The sequence below is a fragment of the Ictidomys tridecemlineatus genome, chromosome 4, assembly GCF_052094955.1.
Source record: "Ictidomys tridecemlineatus isolate mIctTri1 chromosome 4, mIctTri1.hap1, whole genome shotgun sequence".
Taxonomy (NCBI): domain Eukaryota; kingdom Metazoa; phylum Chordata; class Mammalia; order Rodentia; family Sciuridae; genus Ictidomys; species Ictidomys tridecemlineatus.
Window position 1 is genome coordinate 209389697 of NC_135480.1, and position 22187 is coordinate 209411883.

Sequence of the window (22187 nt, forward strand, 5' to 3'; positions counted from 1 at the left end):
CTGCTAGGCAATACCACCAGCCCCAGGTGGCCTTTGGTTCTAGCACTAGTTGGCAGCTTAAGAAGGGTGTTCAGTGAGGAAGGAGGTAGGGGAAGTAGGCACTAGGCAGGGGCAATGTTGACAAGAAGAACCTTAATTCCCACCCCTGGCAGCCATAGTAGTCCAGGAATTTAAAAACTTCAGAATGACAGAGGTTGTTGTCTATGCCTTGAACCAGGTCCCCATTACCAGGTGTGCTCAGCAACTGTCACAGGGAAGGGTCTAGCAGGGACCCATACTTTCCCCAAGGGGTCCCTGCTCAGACAAAGACTCCTCAAGCAAAGCACATGAAGCAAATCTTTTAATGCACTTTAACACTTTTGGCTTAAAACTTCAGTTATTGTTCCAGGTGAAATTCTGAAACTTTAGCCATAAGTCCTTATGTTCTTGGTGTTAACACTTGAACCTCACTCTGTGAGCAGAAGTTAACTTGTTCCAGCAAGTCCCCTGGAAAGGGGAGATGGGCGATGGCACTCCACAGGCACACAGGCCAAGCCAGGCCACGTCCTTCTTGGCCTCTCTGGATCTGAAAAATGAAATGGTGGGGGTCAGCTCAGGTTTGCCAGGGAATCCAGTCTTGAGTCTGTCTGAAATTTATACTCTACCACTGAGCCACACCCCAGCCCTCTTTATTATTTTGGGACAGGGTCTCACTAAGTTGCCAGGGTAGCCTGGAACTGTGATCTTCTAGCCTCAACGTCCTGCCCCTTGCCACATGTCTCAAGGGTCCTCAACATGGATTGAGGACACGGCAGTTCCCACTAGCTCTGTGGTTCTTGGTCCTTTCCAAGGAAGGAAGCCAGGAAGATCCTTCCCTTCCTCATCCCACTGTGCCAGAAGTCAGATTCCCTAATCCTCATACCCTGCCCCACTTTACAAGTGAAGAAACTAAAAACCAAAAACCAGGGGCTGGGGGTGTAGCTCAGTGGTAGAGTGCTGGTCTAGCACACAAGGCTTGGTGTCAATCCTCAGCACTGCAAAAACCACCAAGTTTAGCATCCTGTTCAGGGTTCTCGGCAACAACCAGACCAGTGTGCAGTGGCTACTGCCAGGGCCTATGATGCCACCCTTTGGAACAAACCAGGTGGTCATTTCCAAAGCAGGAACCCAGCGCCACCTCAATGCGGTTCTAAGAAATGTCAGGCTATAAACCATTCTTAGTGCTCACTGGTTTCTGAACACTGAGCGTAGAAATAGCCACTTGCTCTTTGCCCTGATGTCGTAGGTACAGCAGAATGGCCCCACCTGTGGTGCTGGCAGGTCCAGGACAGCACCTTCAGGGCAGCTTCTCACACCTCCGGAGGGGCCAGCCTGTCCTTCCTCTTACCTCAAAGGGGCTGCAGAAACTGGCTGGTTGTCCTGGCCAGTGGTCACACCATGAGTGGGTTCAGTCACCTTCCTTCCTGCATTGAGCAACAAAACATAAGAGGACAGCACTCCCCCAGCTGAGGGGATGGCTGCAGTTGGTACTGAACCCTGTGTGGATTATCCCTGAACACTTGGCTGGGAGACTCACCTCTGCACATTATCATCTACTTGGGAGCCATTAAGTACAACTTAAGGGCCACTTCAACACTACACTGCCACAGTGACAGTTCAGACATTCCATCAAGCTACCATGACTGACAGATGTAGGTGGCATACAGACTAGAGGTGCTGAGCAAGGACAAGTCATGCCTAAGGCAGGTGACTAGGCTTTAGCCTGTTCCTCAGTGGAAAGCAGTTTAAACTTGAAGAATCGGTTACTCCTGGGGACTTGGTATTCAAGCTGTGGTTGACCAGAGGTAATGGGGAACTGTTGCATAAAGCTGGCTACTTCACTTATCACTGTTGACCAAACCAAATGTCAGGAGCCCTCCCTGTCCCTGACAAGATGGTTAGTGAGGACTGGCTATCTACCAAGTGCTGCACTTAATTCTTCCTATAACTAGCCTCCCCCCCACAGCCAAAGATCACTCGCACCCAACTTGACTCTCTTCAGAGCTGCAGGAACCTGGAGACTTCTGCACCTACACACCACCCTCTCCCAGGGCCCTCAGATCCCAATGCACAAAACAGGAGCAGGGGAGACGGTAGCCCAGCCCGGCTCTGGGATTCAAAGCTGCTCCCTCACGTGTGTGACAGATTGCTGGCCCATGAAGCCATCTGCCAGGTTTCAACCTGCACCTGTTTCCACAGGAGTCTCTGTACAAGCCAGTGAATCAAGGAGATGGCAGAGGTGGTCCCAAGTACCAACACTCTGGTGGCCCTAAAACCATCCCAAGCACCTCAGACTGTTAGCTGTTGTTATTCCACCACTCTAGAAATTTTGTGGTAGGCAGCACTCATTTCCAATGACCTTCAGAAGGTCGCCACATTTTACGGCTTTCAAGAACTGATCTAATGGACACCCCCTGGCAGGATGGGCCAGCTCTACCTCCTGCTGTGGAGGGCTAGCTTCACACTCAGGCTGCAAGAGGCCGTGTCCAGTGTCAGGCTATTAATCATTCAAACGTTCACGGGTGAGAACACTGAGCGTAGACATAGCCTCTCTTCTCTCCGCCACCTACTGACGCAAGTGCGACACAGCAGCCACACTGCAACGCCTCTAGGGGCAGTGCTCCCAGCGTCCCCTCCCTTAGGAGGGCCACATCTAACAGATGATGCTTGCAGGGCACCTAAGTTAACTTACCCAAGGTCCTGCATCTCCTTGCGGGCGCTCAGCTTCAGGCGGGCAAACTCCCTAAGTCAAAAAAGGCCGCGCGTTAAACGGGTCTTGGCGAGGCCAGGACGGGCTCCGCACCCGGTCTCCAAACAGAAAGGAGAGCTGCAGGGTAAGGCTCCGGGCCACCAGGGCGTCCTGCGGGCCCGTCCTCCCGCTTCCCCGGAGTAGGAGCTGAGCTCCAGCACAGCGGCGCCGCAGGGGCCGAGCAGCACTGGCCGCCACGCGCAAGCCTCGCCACGCGGGATCGCGCGGGACCCCGCCCCGACGGCCTTGGCTCGCTGCAGGCTGGTTACGCCGAGAACCTGGGTCTGGGCAGTGTCCTTGCCTTCGGAGCTTGGCGGCGCCTATGCGGGCGCACAGCAGCGGCCCTCTGGTGTCCCTTCGCCTAGAGCGGAGACAGGGGTCCCATACCTGGCCCCGAAACGGCCGCGCCTGGGAGGCCCCGCTGGCGCTCGGCATGGTGCGCCACCGCGCCCGCGTCGGGAACGCCAAGGTATCCCGGCCACACAACTATCATCTGGCCGCCCAGCCGCCCGCCGCAGAGAGGACGAGTGGGCCGGCGCCGCGTCCTTTATACCGGGACCTACGGCGGCCCGTGAGGGACATCTCCAGCCGACGCCGCAGCGCCCTCTAGCGCCGCGCCGCGCCGCGCCTCGCCCCCGGTAGTACCGCTCCCGCCTCCCGCCTCCCCGCCCTGGGCGAGGCCTAGCGCTGGTGTTCCCGGATCCTAGGCCGTGCAGAGGCTTCCTCGGCTCGTGTCCACTTGTGACGGGGGTCCACTCGACTGCAGGCCTTTTTTTTTTTTTCGTACTAGGGATTCAACCCAGGGGCACTTTACCCCGGAGCCACATCCAGGGCCTCACTGAGTTGCTTCAGGCCTCCCAAAGTGGCCGAGGCTGGTCCTGAACGGGCGATGCTTCTGCTCAGCCTTCTGAGCTGCTGGGATTACAGGCGGCCGTCCGTCCGCGCCCAGAGTGCAGGGCTTATTCTAAAACCGACAGCGCTCCCTCACGGCCTGGGAAATAAGACTGACATTCTCCACGCCCCAGGCCACTCTCCGTCCTTCACTGACCACGAGAATAAAGAAACGGCGGCCTGGGAACGGGCAAGGCTCTCTCAGGACCCCTGATGGACAGTGATTCATCATTTCTCCCGATAAAATGTGGATCCCAGCCTTAGCCTTCCTCTCTTTAAAGCTCCACCCTTCCCTTGCAGGGACAATCACGGCCATTGGGACAGGAGTCCCACGGGTGACTCCTCTGCTGGTAAATCAATAAAACCCTTTCCTTGAAACCTTATCCTCGTGGCTGGATTGGCAGGGGGACAGGGCCTGAGCTTTCGGGTCAGGCTGGGATGACACTGGGATTCTCCCGTGCTCTCTGACTGGCCAGCCTGCCAGGGACACGGTGTTGGTAGTTGGCTTTCTGCTTCTCGTGGAGGCTGCTGAGGCAGTGGGGAAGGCCCCACTGTGAGTTCATCAGTCTCTGAGCTCTCGGGCCAGGTACCAGGCTCTTTGTGCCTCTGGCAGGTGTGCTGGCCTGCCACCAGCCCCTGCTGCTCTAGGGGCAGAGCCAGGAGCCAAGCGGTGCATTCAGATCCACTCCACTAGGGGCTCATCCTTCTCTGTCCCTCACTCGTATGCATCCGCTGCCTAATGAGTGCTGAGGCTGGTGAGACCTGAGTGCACCTTGGTGAGCACCCCTGTGCCCTGGTGGGGCAGGCCTGCCAAGCTTTCTGTCTGTTCCAAATCATGAATCCTCACAGTCATGGGGGGAAGGAGGTGCCCCATGTCCACTGCTCAGAGGGGAATGGAGGCCCCAGGGTTAAGAAGGGTGCCCTGGTCACGTGGTTGGCAGTGTTGAAGCTGAGATGGGGATGAGGGCTCTGGAGCAGGGACCATCAGGTGAGGACACCAAGAACAAAGGTGCCAAGCTGGGCCACTCACTCCATCCATCATCATGAACTGGCCCGCCACCAGGCTGAAGGGAGTGCCAGAGTGAAGCTTCCCACTCGGCCCTGGGCGGAGGAGACCATCGGGCCTCTGATGCCGGAGGTGGCATGGGAGCGGAAAGGCACTACAGCCAGTCGAAGTCACAGGTGGCAAAACTCTTACAACAGGACCCACTTGTGCATGCACCTCTTCAAAGACAGCTGGTGCTCAGGGTGTGCCTCGCAGGAGAGCCCAAGAGGTAGGGACAGGCCTCACTAGTGCTCCAACCAATGACAAGCCTTGAGGTGCTGCTGCCTGTCCCCAGCTGCCTCTGCAGAACCCTAAAGGAGGGTTCTTGTCTCTACAGGTTTGCAGTGTGGCTTTTGACAAACAGAGAGGGCCTAGAGAAGAGTCACAGGAGACCCATACAGTTTTTAAGGAAATTGTATTGGCAGATATATCACCAGCTGGGACCAGGAGCACAGAGCCATGGAGGACATCCCTTGAGGCTGAATAAGAGCTGCTCATGCCATTCACTGAATCTTGGAATGCACCAGCGGCTCCCTTGGGGCCCCCAGCATCCCTCCTTTCCACAGGGCACCCACAGTGACTGGCCCAGGCCTGCCCCACGTTGGAGGTTGGGTACATGCTGTGGATGGAGGTGTTATAGCCTGGATGGTGGCTTCCAAAAGCACATGCTCAGCCCTCATACCAGCACCTCAGAATGTGACTGAAGATAGGGACTTTACAGAGTTCATGAAGGTAAAAAAGAGGTCCTCAGGGTGGGCTCTGATCCAGTGTGACAGGTCCCTATAAGAAGAGATCAAGCCGGGCACCGTGGCCACGCCTGTCATCCCAATGACTTGGGAGGCTGAGGCAGGAGGACCACAAGTTTGAGGTCACCTTCAGCAACTTATCCAGACCTTATCTCAAAAAAGCAAGGGTGTTCTAGGATGCTGAAACAGGGCACTGACCCTCTGTCACCAGGAAGCCTGAATAACCCCCTGGCTTCACTCACTCTCAGTGGACTTAGAGGTCACTGACTTGGAGGCCACTGGCTGGGCAGTGCTTTATTAGGCCCCACTGGCTTTGCTGTGCAGGTTAGGATGATGGCAGTGGCCTAGGGGACTCTTCAGTCAGTGAAAACACTGACTCTTCACTTGGGCCCACAAGTGGCATCCCTGACTCCAAATTGTGTCTGTCCCCATTGCCTTAACCTTGGGGCAAAGTCCACTCAGATCTACACGTAGGCAGGTTGGTTATCTGAGAAGTGTCTGTCCAAGACCATAACATGGCGTGGGTCTCCCCTTAAGGCCAAAGACACTAGCTCATGAGAGTGGGAAGAGGAGATGCCCCTGGGGGGTCTGCACTTGTTTCCAGGAGAGATATGAACGTCCCTCCCCTCTCCCAGCCCGTCACGCGTGAGCTCAGCCACTCATGGACCAAGTGTCTGTGTCTTTCCATGGAGGCAGAACTTCCTGAGTAACAGTGAATTCACATGCTACCCCAGTTTCATCCGTGGCAGTTCTCTGAGTGCTCCTGAGCCTGGCAGTTGCGGGTTCTTTTACTCTAACCATAACCGCTCATCTCTGTAATACTCAAGTCACACTTACACATGGCGGGATTTCTAGGTTGCAGAAAGGCTGAGCAAGGATAAGGTGGACACAGGGTTTCTGGAGGTGGCACTGAGTGAGAGCAGAGGGCAGGTGCAGAGTAGGCTGAAGAGCTTGTTCAGGGTGCAGAGCTGTCGGAGCACAGGACTGACTCTAGGCCAGGGTCCTGAAGGCAGATGCTTTCAAAGCCAGGGAGATGGAGCTGAGCTGGGGGACAGGGACAGGGAGCTGGAGATTTTCCAGTTAATGTCATGGCGCATTCAGACTGGCTGGCTGATGATGGGTTGGTGCATGCCACCCTACCCAGTCTCAGGGTGCACCTCCTGCCGTGGGTCTTGGGCGAGGGGGTTGCTGTGTTTGGTCTGGTGTGTTTGATGAGCGCAGGGGCCTGGTTTTTCTTTAGGGTGGTGCTGGGCAGACGGTGGCTGTTGACTTGAACAAGGTGGAGTCATTCTACTTCGACATTTAACTCAAAATGGAGCTGTTCTTGGCAAACTAGTGCTGTATAAAGTGGAGTCCTGGGAGGCCAGGCGCAGCTATGCTGTGGAGTTCGAGTCCCTGGGAGCAGGATGCAGCCTGCCCTCCATACTTTATTCCTGTCCTGCGCCCATCCCTCTCCCTCATGGTCCCTGCCTGTGTCTGTAGCCCCTCCAGCCCCTGGAGTTGGCAACTGATTTGGGAGCAGAGCTCCCTCTTCTCCACGCTCTGTCCACTGCATAAAGCCCTTCTTCCTTCCCAACACTCACCTTTCAGACAGTTTCTTCCTGTGGGATGAGCCCCAGACTCCTCAGTGGCACGCCACCCAAATCTAATAAGCTCACGCAGAGGGATGTGTTTCTACAGAAGTGTGAGTGTGACTCCACCCCGAAGTAAGTTGGGACCCAACGCCCACGCTGTTTCCTAAGTGGCAAGCACACTGAGGCAGCTCTCTGTGCTCCAGCTGGACACACCACACCCAGACATGTTTCCAGCATCGTCTTCAGAAGTGCCAAGCTGGGCAGGGTGCCCTGACCCCTGCAGCTCAGGAGGCTGAGGCAGGAGGATCAGATCACAAGTTCAAAGCCAGCCTCACCAACTTAGCAAGGCTCCTGGCAACTTGGAAAGATCCTGCTCAAAATAATATATTTTTAAAAAGGTCTGGGGCTGTGGCTCTATGGTTAAGTGCCCTTAGTACCAGAAAAAGAAGGAGAAGGGGAAAGGGGAGGGAGGGGGAGGGGAGGGGGAGGGGAGGAGTGGGGAAGGAGAAGAAAGGGGAGGGGAGGAGAGGAGTGGGGAGGAAGAGGGGAGGGGAGGGGGAGGAGAGGAGTGGGGAGGGAGAGGGGAGGGGAGGAGGTCCAAAGGTCTGCACCGAATGTCTCGAGGTACCTTATGGACCCAAGAGGAAAGTGGTGGAGATGTTGCAGGTGAAGGCCTGGGCCCCTAGCCCTCCCTGGATCTGGCCAGTGCCCGGTGCATCCTCCCCCTAGAGAGCCAGGTGCATCTCCTCTCCCAGCCTCCGGTCTTTGGATTTGAGCCTGGGCTTGCTTGGACCCAGGGTGAGGCAGGAAGGGCACTGTGCCTGCTCTGAGCCTGGTGGCCTCTTCTGCCTGCATGCCTGTCACTGCTGTGAGGAAGGCACCCCCTCGGGATGTGGGAGAGTGGGCCGAGCCATCCCAGCAGGCCCTAGCCCACTGACCGCCAGCCAACCACAGCAGCACAAGCCCAGGATGGAGAGTCGGGCCCGCTAGGAGCCTAAGCCAGGCCTGTTGCTGGCAGAAATTGGGGTGTTTGCTGTGCAGCCCCGGCTGCAGGGTTCAGCCCCACCCTCCCCTCATGCACACCCGTGACTTCTTTATCAAACACGCTTGTGTCTCCGAAATCCTCATCTCCCTGGAAGCTCTGAACTCCCCACCCGCCCCTCCACTGCGCGGCCTGGGGACACTCTGAACCCAGGCTCCTGGTCAGGCCCACACCTGGACTCTGGTCTTCCCTTCCCATGCCCCACATGCCCATCTCGCTTGCCTTTCCAACCCGTCCCCCCACTTCTCCCCAGACCCACAGACCCCCAGGCCCAGCCACCTGCCCTGGACTCCAGTTGGGTTGCGGGCAGCTCCCTCCACGCCGCTCCCAGCTCAGCCCCCATCTCCCACTCAGCACACATGGGCCAGCCCCCACCCTGTGCCCTTTGGGGCCAGAACAAGGCCCTTACAAGGCCTCGAGGGGCTGCAGGGTCTGGCCGTCAATGCCAGCTCCCTGTGGCCACTGTCCCCCCTGCATCTGTGCCCCCGCTGCCCTCCACTGACCTCCTGGAGAGGCCAGTTCCCTGGCCCAGCAAGTGTCACTTCCCCGCCCCACCTTCCCTGAGGGCTATTGCTCACACTTGCGGCTCCTGGAGTGATTCTCAGGGTATGCAGCAGCACGCTCAGGTGATGACGGGACTGACAGCTGCCTCTCTGGACAGGCCATCAGCTCTACACCTGTTGTGCTCCCAGCCCTGTGCCTGGGCCTAGTCCATGCCTGGCCCGAGGCCCAGGAGGGGCTTGGGACACTGCTGGATCGCCAGCGGCTTCCTGAGAGGATGTCAGCAGTCAAGGAACCCAGCCATGGCACAGAGAAGGCAGGCGACAAGGCTTCCCAGGACCAGCCTGCGCTCTATTACACAGCAGACGGGCACCAGCACCATGCCCAGGACACAGGCACAGGCCCCACTTGTCACCTCCCTCCCAGGTGGCACGTGACCCCCTCTCCTGCAGTCACTCTGCAGTCAGAGCTGGGTTCCACACTGCTGCAGTCTGGGGTCACCTATCAACAAACCACTGAACCTGAAGAACTCTCATTTCATCCGGAACAACATGCCCAGGGCCTGGGAGAACCACAGTCGAAGGCAACAAGCAGGGTGGCCGGCTCTCAGGGCAGGAGGGTGTGTGCGCAGGACGCTGTGGGGGAGGGAAGAGGCTGAGAGAGGGCTGCTGGGGGACATGCCTGCCCCGGTCAGCTCATGGGCCCAGTGGACCAGTGTCCCTTGGGGTGGCAGGGCCAAGAGCGGAGCCCAGAGGACCTCACCGTCTTTGGGGAGGATGGTGGCCTCCTCGGTGAGCTTCAGGATGGCGCAGGTGTCCAGGAATTCCCGCAGACTCAGGAAGCTGGAGATGTTCTGTCTTCCTGTGGCCAGGGGGAGTCACAGAGCAGGGGCCGTCGCTGTCCTAAGTCTGCACCTGGACCCTGCCCCACCCCGTCAGTCTGCCCTGTCCCCCGTTTTCAAGGCAGGAGAGCTGGGGCTGGGGTCACCACTGGAGGTGGCCTCTTGGGGAGCCCCTTCTGCCTCAGAATCCTGACAAGCCCACCTGAATGTGTCCACTGAGACAAGACCCCCTCCCCCGTCTCCAACGCGCCTGCTCAGTGCCCACGGCTGTGTCTGGTAGTGGGTTTAGGCCTCTTACCCCAGCTTCAGTCACCTCCACACCCCCACCCAGTGCAGACCCTGCCTCAACCCCGCCCCATCACACCCAGTCACCCCATCCTGCCCCTCTCTTCCCCAGGCCTTGTAACCTGCACCCACCCCAAATCCCAGCACCCTCCTGGGAGGCCTCTGCCTCCCTGTGAGGGTCTCCCACTCACCCCCACTGCAGCCACTTCCAGGCCCTGCACACCGTGGTCTCCTTCACTGCCCTGGCTCCTACCACCCACCCTGACCAAACGCCCTCCTTGCCAGCAGCTGCTCACCTGCCAGCCTCCCTACCAGGTCTTGCCTCCTGTCAGCTGGCACCGCCAGCCATGAACAGCCCTCGCCCTCCACTACCCTCTGCTCTGACTCCCGGGTGCAGCCCATGGCCCTAGGGGCTCCAGCGGGGCCCACTTACCAAAGAGCATCACGTTCTTGTAGTTGCGCTCGGCACGCCCCAGGCGGAGGTACACCAGGCCGTAGCTGTAGTCAGTGGACAGCACGTGGAAGCCCTTCACCCCCTTCACTGCGAGAGAAGCCCAAGGCCCACTGACACGGTCCATACCGCCCACAGCTGGACATCTGGCCTGCCGTCTGGCCCGGGACCCTGCCTCCCAGGCCAGGCTGCCCAGAGGAATGCAGTGAGCTCTGGACCCAAGCCCTCTGACTGCCCCGTCTCCCAGGTATCCTACCGAAGCCTCTGACAGCCCTGTCCTGGGGTCCTGCCTGCCCTGCCCACCATACACTCTGGGCACAGGGCCGCTGCCGGGACCTGGCCCAGTTTCCCACGCCCTTGTGTCCTACGCACAGGTATTCCTGAACACCGGCTTCTTCTTGTCTTTCCTCAGGATCAGCTCCTGGGACTGGCAGCCCTGGGACCTGAGGTCAAGAAGGTGCAGGCTCAGGGCCAGGGCCCTTCCTGCCTCTGGCTGCCACGCCCCCAAGGTCATCTGGTCTGGTCCAACTCCCACCAGGCCTCGGCCTGGGGGTCACCAGTTTGGATGTACCCCCCACCCTGAAGAGGTGGGGCTGTCTTGTAGAACTTGCAGACTGGCCTCAGTCAGCTTTCCACCTGGACTCCTTTCCCTTTCCCGCCAGCTTCTTCCTCTTGGGAAGGGTGTGCCGCTGGTCAGTCTGTGACGGTGTGCTGGCCCACCACCCTGCCCACTCACCTGCTGAAGGCCACGACCACCCTCAGGTGGCCTCCTCGGTGCACCTTCACCACAGACGCTCCCAGCTTCCTCTTGTCTGGGGCTGGCACGAAGCCCCGGGCATTAGTGGCCACCGCAAGAATGTACCAGAACCCTGAGAACTGGGGGGGCCAGTATTGGAGCTGCCACCTGGCGCTGCCCCCACCCCAGGCTCCCAGCCAGAGAACTGACTGGATAAACCACCCTTTCCTAGATCTTCACAGGGCCTGCTCCTCTCAGCAGGCACAGCTCCAGGCTGGCCAGTCAGGTTCAGGTGGCACAGGGCCAGGCTGCGGGCACTGGCAGCTCAGAGCTTCCCCTGCCCACTTCAGAGGTGGGCTTCTTCCTGCCGTGGTGTCTGGGGCCCTGGCCCACTCAGCCCCTCCCCTGCATCCTGTTACAGATCCCTGTGGCCCACCCGCTGCCCCGGGGTCCCACCAGGGATGCTGTAGCTCCCACCAGCGCCTCCCACCCAGCTGGTCTCCTCTCTCCAGCACATGCCCTCCAGCACCCCCCAGGGTCTCCCTGCTGCCTTGCCCTCAGGCCCCTTGGCCAAGAACCTCTTGGGACCCTGGGGCCGAGGACTGCAGTGGGAGAGGCCAGGTGGGCCTGGCAGGAGCCTGTGCCCTGCTCTGCTGCTGCCCCTGCCCACTGTGTCCTGGCATGGGCACCAGTAGACAGTGACTCACCTTGCCCCAGTTGAGGGCGTTGGACTCCTTAGGGAAATTTTTCTGGGGCTGGGACCCCACGTCCAGGGTCAGCGCCACCAGCAGCACTAGCACCAGCCCAGGCCTCATCCTCACTTGCCCTCAGCCCGAGAGCCTGGTCACTGCATGTAAATGTCCCTGACTGCCACGCCCTGCCATGGACATCTGACCACCCCAGCACCTTGAGCCAGCCTAGGCCAGGTGGGCAGGACAAGGGTAGGAGGTGGGCAGCTGTGGCTTTGGGCTCTGCCCCTCCTCCTGACACAGGGCCTGCCCAGCACTGGGCCCTCACATAGCCAAGTCGACTGCTGTGGACACTGCTGTTCTGGGAGGTCCCCAGAGAAGATGCCATCATGTTCCCACAGGCTACACCAAGGTCCCTTATGCCTTCACCATATGGCCTGGGGCTGCCACAGGTTCCCTGGGTACCTCTACAGCCCTGGACCATCTGGCCTGGCATGGGGCACCCTGGTCCTCTCATCCTGGACCCCCAGGTGTGAAGCAAAGGGCCAGGGCCTCATGGACTGTGCCTGGGACAGGTGTGCACTCTGGATGTGACACGGTGGCCTCTAGGAACACGATTTGGAAGCCACATTTTTGAGGTCACAGTGCTTGAGCAGGTACTGTCGGGCAGGCTGGAAGGGACACACACACCCATGAGTGCATGCTCTGGTAGCATGTGCACACATGTAGGCAGGTGCACGTGTGTGTGCACACACGTGTGCATGTCCAGCCTTAAGAGTTGAGGTCCCCTGTGTGCACTCACCTCATCTCAGTGTGAGTGATGTTCAGCCCTCACCTGTTCAGCCCAGCTGTCCCCACACCCTGAACCCAGGAGGCCCTCAGGCTCAGGCCCTCTTGTTCACTGGCCCCTGACCCAGCAGCAGCCAGAGCACAGGAAGCCAAGCTCAGAGCCCCTCAGTTCCTCCTGCCCTGCTGCAGTCCTGGGGACGTCAGCACCCACCTCCAAGTCACACCCTGCCTGCTCTGCGTCCGGCAGACCAACCCAGAAGCTGTGTCCCAGGGGACTCTGCTGAGTGACACTGCAGCATCAAGTCCTCTTGACCAGAGCCAAGTGTGGCCTCTCATGGTGCCCCACCTTCCTGGGTTGATCTGTCCAATTCCTCCACCTGCCAGGCGTGGATGCTGTCTGGCCCAGTCAGATGCACTAGGGGAGTTTGCTTGTGGAATCCTTTATTTGCTGGGGCGAAAGCCTCGGGCAGCAGCCAGCCCATACCACCACCTGGCTGCCGAGAGGACAGTGGTGCGTGCTCCACAGGAACACGTGGGCACTGCCACTTACTGGAAACAGGATGAGCACTGGGGCCAGCTGGCCAGTGGTGGGCCACCCTCAGCCTCCTCCCTGCAGCAGAGTCATGGCCAGCAGGCTTGGGTGACAGTTCTCCCAGCCCCAGGAGGCTACAGCCCCCCCAGCTGGTGGCTCACCTGGAGGATCCTGCGTGCACAGGTGACTGGAAGGTAAGGCGGGACCAGCTGTGAGGAGACCCCCAGTGCCTGGCCCTGTCCCCCACCATCCCGCAGGCCTGACTGGGTGGGAACTCCAGGAAGTCCCCGACTGGCAGAAAGCAGGACATGGCCCCCAGTGTGATCTGTGGGCATTGAGCCTGCCTGACCTCCCCTGGCCACTTGAGGACACTCACAGTCCTTCTGCAGCTGGGCCTGCTGCTGGGATAGGAAGCCCAGGTTCCTGCTCCATTTGGTGAAGAGCTGCAGGGCCTCCTGGCTGGCCATCTCCATCCGACCTGGGGGAGAGGGACAGCCCCTGGGACTCGGGGAGGGCCAGCTGCTAGGATGCCCCAGCACAGAGGCCTGGGGCAGAGGGTTTTACTCCTGTGCCCCCCACTCAGGCGCCACTCACTGTACAGCCCCAGCGTGTTGAAGGCCTCTTCCTCGATCTCCATCTGGGTCAGGACAATGGCGTAGTCTCTGAAGTTGGTGCCCAGCACCCGGTACTGCAGCACACCCAGGGCTAGGAGGCAAATGTGCCCCCAGGTGGGCACAGGCCCCTGTGCCAACGGGGCAGCCATGGGGACAGAGGGCAGATTGAGGGCAAGACCCAGCAGACCACAGGAGAAGTCCGCAGGCTGGTGCCAGCAGGAAGTGGCCAAAATGACGTACTGATACACAGCTGGGCAGCTGAGGGTCTTGCCCAGCGCATCCTCGGGAGCCTGAGGAGAACCTGGGCCACCCCATCTGGCCTGTTTCGAGGGAGGTGGCCAGCCACTGTGCAGGCACCCGGCTCTCTGCACCCAGGGAGGAGCCCCAGGGCCCTGGGCTGAGATGCCCCACAGGTGTCGGGCATGAGGGGCAGGGAATGTGAGGGCCACATGCTTTGTCTTGGGGTATGAGTCTTCTCACCCCGAGGACTGGCACCAAGTTCCCAACCAAGGCAGGTCCTTCAGCTGCCCGTGAAAAGCTGTACCAAGACCTCTGGAGCCATCCTGCCAGCCCTGGCCCTGCCCACTGGCCTGCTATCCTCCAGCGGGCTCCAGGCAAGCACTGCCCAATGAGGGCCCTGCAGCATCCTACTCACCAGGGTTCTCAAACACCCATCGGGAGCTCTGCCTGGACAGCTCCATCGCGTTCTGGGTGCACCCCTCCAGCCTAGAAAGGAAAGACCCGTGGGAAGAGACAGGCTCTCCTCATCCCTGCTTGGTCAGCTGGCCGGGAGGCCGCAGAGACGGGTCTCCCTGATGCCCCAGTTGCCAGGAAACCCTGCTGTGAGGAGACAGGCTATCAGGTAAGTGCCAGCCACTCCCTGTCACCTGCCCCGAGACCCAGGTCCACCTGGAGCAAGCAAGGGCACCTGTCGGGTCAGTCTGTGGTAGGGGCAGAGATTTGACGTGGAACAGTGCCAGTGCCCAGAGGAGCAGACCTCCGCAGGGCCGCAAGCCGCTGCTCAGGTCCACTGGGAACAAAAAGAAAACCCCAGAGGGGAGACACAGCAAGTTCTAGACCTTGAGATAATGAATGATTAAAACATCAGGGTTTGGGCCACTCATTAGATGAAAGGAACAGGATAGGAAGTTCAGAAATAAAGCAAGACACACGGGGCGGATGCCTGTGACCAGCATCGCGCCTCCCGATGCAACCAAGGTGTGAGACCAGAGACTGGGAGGGGCTCCCCAGGGGGACATGGCCCCCAGGGCCCTGGGGGGGGAGAGATAAAACCTTCCTCAACAGTGTGGACATGAGCCACTGGGGAGCGGTATGCAGCTGATGTTTACCACGCTCCCTCATATTTAAGGATCCCTACAAACAGTAAGAAACACCCGAGAGGAGCATGTGCAGGGCATCTGAACAAATGGATCCCTGGAAGCAGGAGGAGCTTGCTGACGAGGGCTGGTGAGCCCACAGCTCCCACGTCAGGAAAAGGCACACTGAAGCCAACACAAGGCCCGTTTTGGCCCACAGATGGCAAAGAACTCTGAGAAAGTAAAAGGCTGAATCAGGTATCCATGCAGGGAGCCTGCTGTCCCCAACATCGCCACTCAGGGACACAGAGCAACTTCCATGTCCAGAGGAAGTGGCCTGTGGGAGCTGTGGGTGGAGGCTCGTGTGCGGAGGGTCTGCAGAGGCCTGCGTGGGACCGGTGCAGTGCGCTGCCCACTTACCCATGCCGGGTGGACAGCACCTTCAGGGTGTTTTCTGGGGTGAGAGTCACCATGACGCCTTCTACGTACTTTGTGTTCTTCTCCACCATGAAGCCCTTCTCGTGGGAGGCCACGGCAAGGAGGTACCAGGGCCCAAGAAGCTGCATGAGGGGCAGTCAGCTGAGAGGCCCTGGTCCTCCTCCCTCAGGGGTGCCCAGCCCTGCCTAGCCCCACCACTCATGCCTGCCTAGGCTGGCCCTGGGGACCCAGAAGCTGTGTGACCTCAGAGGAGGGTCCTGGGCCCTAGGACAGACCTGCTGTTAGAGAGGGCTGGTACCTGCTTGGGGTTCAGTCTTCCCAGCCACACCAGCTGGGTGCTGGGCATGAAGACCAACACCAGCAGAGCGCCCAGCTGCAGCACCCTCATCCTCTCCAGGCCCAAGCACACCACTCACCATGGGAGGATGTGCTGCCCTCCTGCTGGGAAGCTCTTATATGGCTCTGAGTGCCAGGATGTGGGTGGCCACTGACCACAGGGCACCATCCTGGCCACTATTCTTGCAAAGTAGCAACATTACCCAAAGGGTGGCAGCGTGGCCTGTGTGCCCACCCTGGACCTGCAGCATGGCCGAGAGGGCGCAGGGGTGTGTGCAGGGCCTCCTCTAGGCCACTGCAGAGCCTGCTCTCCTGCCTCCTTCTCCACAGAGGTTTCCAGGATGAGCCCCCTAAACCCTCCCAGGATCTGCACTCTCCTGGGGTGAGTCTGGGCAGATTCAGATGCTGCTCTGCAGGGCCAGACCTGATGGGGCTGAGGTCAAGTTCAAGGGCAGTGCAGACTGGTCAAGAACAAGTAGTTCTTCCAGAAACCACAGGTTTGGATATCTTCTGTTTCCATCATAAAAAATACAAGAATTCCTAAAAGTCTTTTTTAAAGTGCTCCTACCTGCTTCTGACCATGGGCCCTCTGCTCAGCCAGCCGTGGCCTCCCCCATCCCAGCCCTCTGGACCCCCGCCAGCCCAACCTGTTCCCTTCACCCCACCACCTGGGCCTGTTCTCTACAGCCAGCTCCCACCCTGCCACCTCTCCTCCCAAGACCCTGTCTGCATGTTCCCAAGGTCCCCAAGAGCTGCCTGCCACCTGGGCTTCCCACCGCTGCATCACTGTGCCATCAGAGCCTCCTGTCCTGCAGCTGTGGGCAGAAGCACTTGCAGAGTCTGAATGCACAGCCCAGGGCAGGTGGCTGGGAGCCCTTCAGCCACCCAAGGCCTTAACCTTGCTCACCCTGGGATCGTCATCCATTCACTCATCAGGGAGAGTTACTGAGCCTTCTGAACAGCAGCAAGACCATGGGTGCCGAGGGCCCATCCCAGAGCAAACCGAAGCTCTGGTCCACCTTCCTATGAGATGGCAAAACCAGACCCAGTTGTAGAATGAAATCACATGAAAGTTATGGTGAGCCCAACCAATGCCTGGGGAAGGGTCAGCTCTCCTCCTCTCCTTCAGTAAATCCAATTAACCAAGCTCCCTACGTTTGGGATTGCAAATAACATCTCTAGGAGTCTCACAGCTTCCCTTTTGTGTGTGTGTGTGTGTGTGTGCGCGTGCGTGTGTGTGTGTGTGTGTGTGTGTGTGTGTGTGTGTTTTGCTAGGGATTGAACCAGGGCCACCAGAGTATATGCAAGGCAGGCACTCTACCAACTGAGCTGTGTCCCCAGCCCTCTGCTTCCCTTTTGAAATGTAAACACCCCTGTGCAGGCTTTCAAGGCTAGAGATTGAACAATGTCTGTGAAAAGAGACTTTCTTTTTAATATTTACTTTTTAGTTGTAGTTGGACTCTATACCTTTATTTTATTTATTTATTTTCATGTGGTACTGAGGGTCGAACCTAGTGCCTTGCATGTGCTAGGTGAGCACTCTACCACTGAGCCACAACCCCAGCTCCTGAAAAGAGCCTTTCTTTGCATCTGTTTCTGTAAGCATGCTTGATGTTGTATATAACACTCTTCTATAAGCATGGCTTGAAGGTCTGCACTTTGCCTTCTGCCATGTAGATTAGGAATAAAAAAAAATACCAAAGATAGGACAGGTTTAAGATGTCGCCAAATGATCTATAAATGTGAGAAACTGTGGATCAGGGCTCAGCATTTGGAGTTTGTTCTCTGAGCCCTCTCAAGTGAAGCTCTGTTTCCTGCAACGCCTGCTCATTCTGGCCCTGAGCCAGGCTCCGGAAGCTGCCTTCCCCCAGATGCCACACGACTGGAGTCCAGAAGGAAGTCAGAGCTACTGTGGGTGATCTGTGAGGGCCTGGGGGCAGCGGGACCCTCCAGCCAGAGCAGTGCTGGAGGCCACAGCCAGGGCCTGCACTGCAAAGCAGAGGGTGGTCTTGGCTTCTGAAGATATCCGTGTGGGGAGGGGTGTGGCATATGGCCAGCAGATGGCCACCAGGCCAGGCTCGTAGGCAGAGAGGTGTGGGAGGCTGGTTCTCAGCAAAGCTACCAATCAGTGCCCTTGGGCGCACTGCAGTGGAAGACCCGAGGGAGAAGCCAGACTAGGGACTCAGCTTGTCCACCAGGGGGTTGGCCACTCCCTGCCTTTGGCATGACTCCCAGGCTGAGTCCCAGGCTAGAGGGCTGGAAAGCCTCAGGTGGGAGGGGACAGGGCTACCTGCTCCCCAGGGGCTGCTGCCTATTGAACCTCCACACACAGAAAAGACCACCAACTCCAATTTTAAACAGAATTACAGCAAGCTTGCATTGTGCACACAGAGAGCTGGCCAGCGACTTCCGCACCCTGACCTGGGCCAGGGATCAGCGCCCCTCAGGAAGGAAAGGTTCATAGAGCACAAAAAGCCACAAAAGGCGGTGTCTTGAGAACCTACAGCTAACGGGGTTCTGGCAAATGAGAGGCAAGGGCAGATGGCAGATTAATGCTCTGCATGGCCTGATATTTCAAGGTGGGGAGTAAATTCAGATCCCAACATCTGAATTCCTGAGGAGCCGCTGAGGTTTCAGAGAGGGTTGTTATCTGGTCGGGGAGCCAGGCAGGGGTGAGTTCAGAGCATGGCAGGAATCTCAGGAATTCACAGTGAAGAGAAATGAGCTTTTCCTGACTTTGCCACAAGATGGCTCCCAGTCTTTTTTTTTTTTTTTTAATTTTTTAATATTTATTTTATTTTATTTTTATTTTTTTAGTTTTCGGCGGACACAACGTCTTTATTGTATGTGGTGCTGAGGATCGAACCCGGGCCGCATGCATGCCAGGCGAACGTGCTTCCTCTTGAGCCACATCCCAGCCCCGGCTCCCAGTCTTAAGATGGGATTAGGCTGGGCTCCTCACTCCTCAGGAGCTGGAGGTGGGTTCCTAGGGCCAGGCGCCCATGGGCTTGGCAGGGCCATGTTTGGCTGTCTCCAAGAGGTCCACAGTCGGAGGCAGGGACAAGAGGTAGGGAGCTGCAGTTAGCAGTCAAGGCCTGGCTAGGGTGGGCCTGTTAGACCAGGACGCAAGAAAAGACCACTGACTCCAGTTAAAATCAAATTAAAGCAAGCTTATTATTTCGACCGGCCGGGCTGCCTTTCCCTCCCAAAACGGCGGGAACAAAACAGCACCCCACCTCTCCTACAGCCCAGCTTTATAGCCCAGAAAGTTACACAAAGGGGGGTTACAGATAACAGAACTCTGACAAGCATCACACTAATGATAGTTTACATTTTTTGCTGGCCCCAACATCAGGATTTATGAGGACCATTAGAGCCTCAGAGAGGGTCGTTGTCCGGCCAGGGAAGGCCAATATTTATGAGGTGTCACTAAGTTTCAGAGAGGGCTGCTGTCTGGTCAGAGAGCCAGGCAGGGGTGAGTTCAAGGCACGGGCAGGCATTCCAAGCAGGTTCAGAATTTGCAGTAATTTATAGTAAAGCCGAAATTAGCTTTTCATGGCTTTGTGGCAAGATGGCTCCCAATTTAATAAAAGATCAGGTTGGGTCTATCAGGCCCACTGGCCTGTGGGCTACTGATGGTCTCCTGGGCTGTCACAGAAGCACCTTCAAGGCTAGTGACTTGGGTGACAGTCACCCAAGGTGGTCTCCTGGTCTGTCTGTCAAGCCTGTGGTTGGACCATGGCCCAGTTGTGCTAGGGCAGTGGGGACCAGTTGTTGAGAGACCCAGAAAGATACCTAGAGACAGTGTGCAAGGCAGACGGTTTATAAAACATGTTTTGGGGAGGTCCAGGAGCCAAGAGCTGGACAAACAGCACCTCCCCTCCACTCCTTATGGAGCCTTGTCCAGGGTCAGACCAGGGCACAGGGCACGAGTGCTCTCACCTCTGCACCATGCCCCTGGCTCCGCACAGCTAGTGCAAGGAGGGACACAAGTCAGCCACAGGACAGTGGCATCATGAGCTTGCTTAGTTCCTGTGACCAGAATCCCAAGGAACAGCTGTGCCAAGTGCACACAAGAAAGTACTTGCCAGGGTGACACCAGGCTGCCGAGGTGCACCAGACGAGGGACAGAGAGCCAGCGTCCTTCATGGTGGGATTTATCTGGACAGAACGTCCAGGCCATTCCAACTTGGCTAGGTCCTTGGGAACAGAAAGGGTCTTTCAGGGACACAGTGTTACACTGTCCTTTCAGGACAGGATGCCATGCCCTGTGGCCACAGCCCTGTGAGCAGCCTGCCACCCTCTGGCTCTCACAAGTCCAACCTGCTCTTCCCCCACACTGGGCCCTCCTCAGAGGGTCCTGCCCAGCAGTGCCTCTTTCCCTGAGGTCTGGGGTCTGTAAGGCTCTGGGCTTCGTGATCCCAACCCTTCCTCTGCCCTCCCAGATGGGGGTGGGGGCCGCTGGCCTGTTTCTTCCTTCCACTCCTGGCTTTCCTGTTTCCAGGGTGCCTTGCAGGGTGCCCCTTCAGGTCCTCTTCAGAGGCACGGGGGAGCAGCCGGGGCAGGTGGAGAGCTGAGGCCCAAGTAACCTTTTTGTCCTGGGGGCTCCTCATACACCAATTTTGTAACAAGATGCTAAGTTCAATTTCTCTTTTCTGAACACACCTAAGTGGTCTCCGCCTCCGACAGAAGACCAAGGGGCACAGACTCAGTCTCAGGAGACGGGTCTGCCGTGATCTCTGCATCCTGACATTAGACCAATCGGCAGAGACTGGGACTCGGAGAAGGGCCAGCTCACCCCTTCATTCACTGCGGGAATGCACCAAGGTTGCTAGGACTGGGATGGTGCTAGGCTTCCCGCCACCTGGCCCATCCTCACTGTCGTGGCCAGCACGTGGTCCTGCGGTGCCACAAAATCACTGTGCCTAGAGGACGCTATGAGAGGAGGTGGAGAAGGCTGTCCAGGCCCACCGAGAGACAGGGAGAGCCACTGCTGTCTGTCCGGTGGTGGACACTGCCAGGTGGAGTATGGGAAGACAGGCGTCCAGACTCAGAGCTGCTCGTCAGGCCCTGGAGGACCCAGGTGCTGGAGGACACATTACAGAGACAAAATGCTGCAGGTGCCACAGGCACCAGGAAGGTGGGAGATCCTCCCTTGCTCTCCACGGCCCATTCATCCTCCCAAATACCGCAACGGCTGGTCCAATGGGCCCCGACAGGAGCTGCTGCCAGACCTTCCTCAGCCGGGGTAGCAGCCTGCCGTTCTCCCTGGGATGCGCAGTTGCCTCACCGCACCTCTGGCAGGCAGGCTCCCGCAGCAGGAGGCCGAGAAGAGCCGGGCCAGCAGGAGCAGGGACACCACTTCTGCCTGTTGCCTCACACCTGCAGGTGGCTCCTGGAGGCGGACCTCAGACTGCTGCCCAGGCAGCTGCTGTCGGCTTGCAGTTCTGACCCACGATGGAAAAGCCTTGGGAGGCGGGGAAGCAGGCGCATCTGTGTTCCCCGGCTTCCACGGGAGGACATTGATGCATTCCCATGACCCCACAGGTGAAGTGAATAGGATTCCAGCCCTGCATGGACCTGCCACTGTGCTGCCAGCACCTCTAGGACCAGAAGCATCTCAGACCCTGAGCTGGGGTTAGGGTGGCTCCTGACCTGTCACCCCCAGGTGCCTCATGGAAGAGAAAGATGTAGAGGGCGGAGAGATCGTCTTTGGAAGTCCATCTCTGTTGAGAGCCACAACCAAGTCAAGATGGCGCCTGGCATTTTGCCAGAAGGAGTGGTTGAGGGGTAGCACCAGCGAGCCATTAAGATGATGATAATTAAGTTAAGCTGTGTATAATTATTAAGATAATGACTGATTGCTGTAACTGGATGATGCTAAATTGAAACAAGCTGTGTATTCAGTTGTGTATATAAACCTCTGCTGTCCGGCAATAAGGAGGCTCCTGCTACCTCAGGTGCCTGCTACTTTTGAGTTCTCGCGATGTTCCCGTTGAGTTCCCATGGAGTTCTCACGGAGTTCCCGTTGAGTTCTCGTGGGTTCTGGAATAAAGTTCATTCCTGCGTGAATCTACAAGTGGCTCGTGACCTCCCGGTTATTTGTGCCCAGCCAGACTGCAGCACATCTCTCCAAATCACCATCCTCTTCTTCAAATTAACCCTTTGAGTTGCCCCTTTAAAATTCACATTCCATCTGAAACATCCCAGGAACAGCCCTGGGCCTAGAAAGGAGAGCCACACGGGAGCAGCTAGACACGGGGAGCAGCACAGATCAGCAAGAGGCCACCAGGCCAGATGGTCACTGAAGCTGGGTCTCTCCACAATCACCTAAAACTCAAGTCACCCTAAAGGAAGGACAAGGCAACCACGTAAGTCAGGGAAAACCCTAGAAACTTCTCATTACCTGTAGATAAAGGACGAGCAGAGGCGGCTCTAGGCACTCTGTCTGAGATTCCGTGGAGCACGGGGGAGGGGGGACACCAAAGCCCACGGGAAGAGAGAACAGTCAAGGAACGCAAGACTCATCTAAGGTGACCACAGGAAGAGGAATCCCACTCTGCAGGAAAGTCCTGCCTGAGAGCCTGGGACCAA

General features: G+C 58.0%; 3 protein-coding genes, 1 long non-coding RNA gene and 2 other non-coding genes across 11 annotated transcripts; 1 reads left to right on the plus strand and 5 right to left on the minus strand.

The window, feature by feature from the left end:
• Positions 1–327: 327 nt before the first annotated feature.
• Positions 328–3313, minus strand: LOC144377426 (uncharacterized). 6 transcript variants are annotated; one of them, XR_013438434.1, is made up of 4 exons: positions 3155–3313; positions 2711–2761; positions 1367–1442; positions 328–565 (listed from the first exon to the last, which is right to left on the minus strand). XR_013438434.1 is itself a non-coding variant. In XM_078048769.1 (3 exons), the coding sequence occupies exons 1-3, from the start codon at positions 3200–3202 to the stop codon at positions 433–435; spliced, it is 318 nt and encodes a 105-aa protein (XP_077904895.1). In that variant the 5' UTR covers positions 3203–3308; the 3' UTR covers positions 328–432. The 6 variants fall into 6 exon arrangements, 1 of the variants encoding a protein (XP_077904895.1); XR_013438433.1 differs by having other exon boundaries at positions 1285–1442; XR_013438435.1 differs by having other exon boundaries at positions 1285–1442; positions 3069–3307.
• On the minus strand, positions 1174–1311 carry LOC120890174 (small nucleolar RNA SNORA43). Its single transcript, XR_005734420.1, has one exon. It is a non-coding gene; the product is annotated as a small nucleolar RNA SNORA43 (small nucleolar RNA).
• On the minus strand, positions 2507–2637 carry LOC120890185 (small nucleolar RNA SNORA17). The gene has a single exon (XR_005734429.1). It is a non-coding gene; the product is annotated as a small nucleolar RNA SNORA17 (small nucleolar RNA).
• Positions 3314–9172: 5859 nt separating the features above from the next.
• Lcn10 (lipocalin 10) lies at positions 9173–11694 on the minus strand. Its single transcript, XM_078044993.1, has 6 exons — positions 11587–11694; positions 10880–11019; positions 10572–10586; positions 10126–10301; positions 9329–9427; positions 9173–9201 (listed from the first exon to the last, which is right to left on the minus strand). The coding sequence occupies exons 1-6, from the start codon at positions 11692–11694 to the stop codon at positions 9173–9175; spliced, it is 567 nt and encodes a 188-aa protein (XP_077901119.1).
• A 1329-nt stretch (positions 11695–13023) lies between these two features.
• On the minus strand, positions 13024–15645 carry Lcn6 (lipocalin 6). Its single transcript, XM_078044994.1, has 6 exons — positions 15556–15645; positions 15240–15379; positions 14159–14229; positions 13484–13594; positions 13239–13367; positions 13024–13076 (listed from the first exon to the last, which is right to left on the minus strand). Exons 1-6 carry the CDS (start codon positions 15643–15645, stop codon positions 13024–13026), a joined length of 594 nt encoding a protein of 197 aa, XP_077901120.1.
• Positions 15646–16862: 1217 nt separating this feature from the next.
• LOC144377427 (uncharacterized) lies at positions 16863–21672 on the plus strand. The gene is made up of 2 exons (XR_013438439.1): positions 16863–18571; positions 20264–21672. It is a non-coding gene; the product is annotated as an uncharacterized LOC144377427 (long non-coding RNA).
• The last annotated feature ends 515 nt before the right edge of the window (positions 21673–22187 follow it).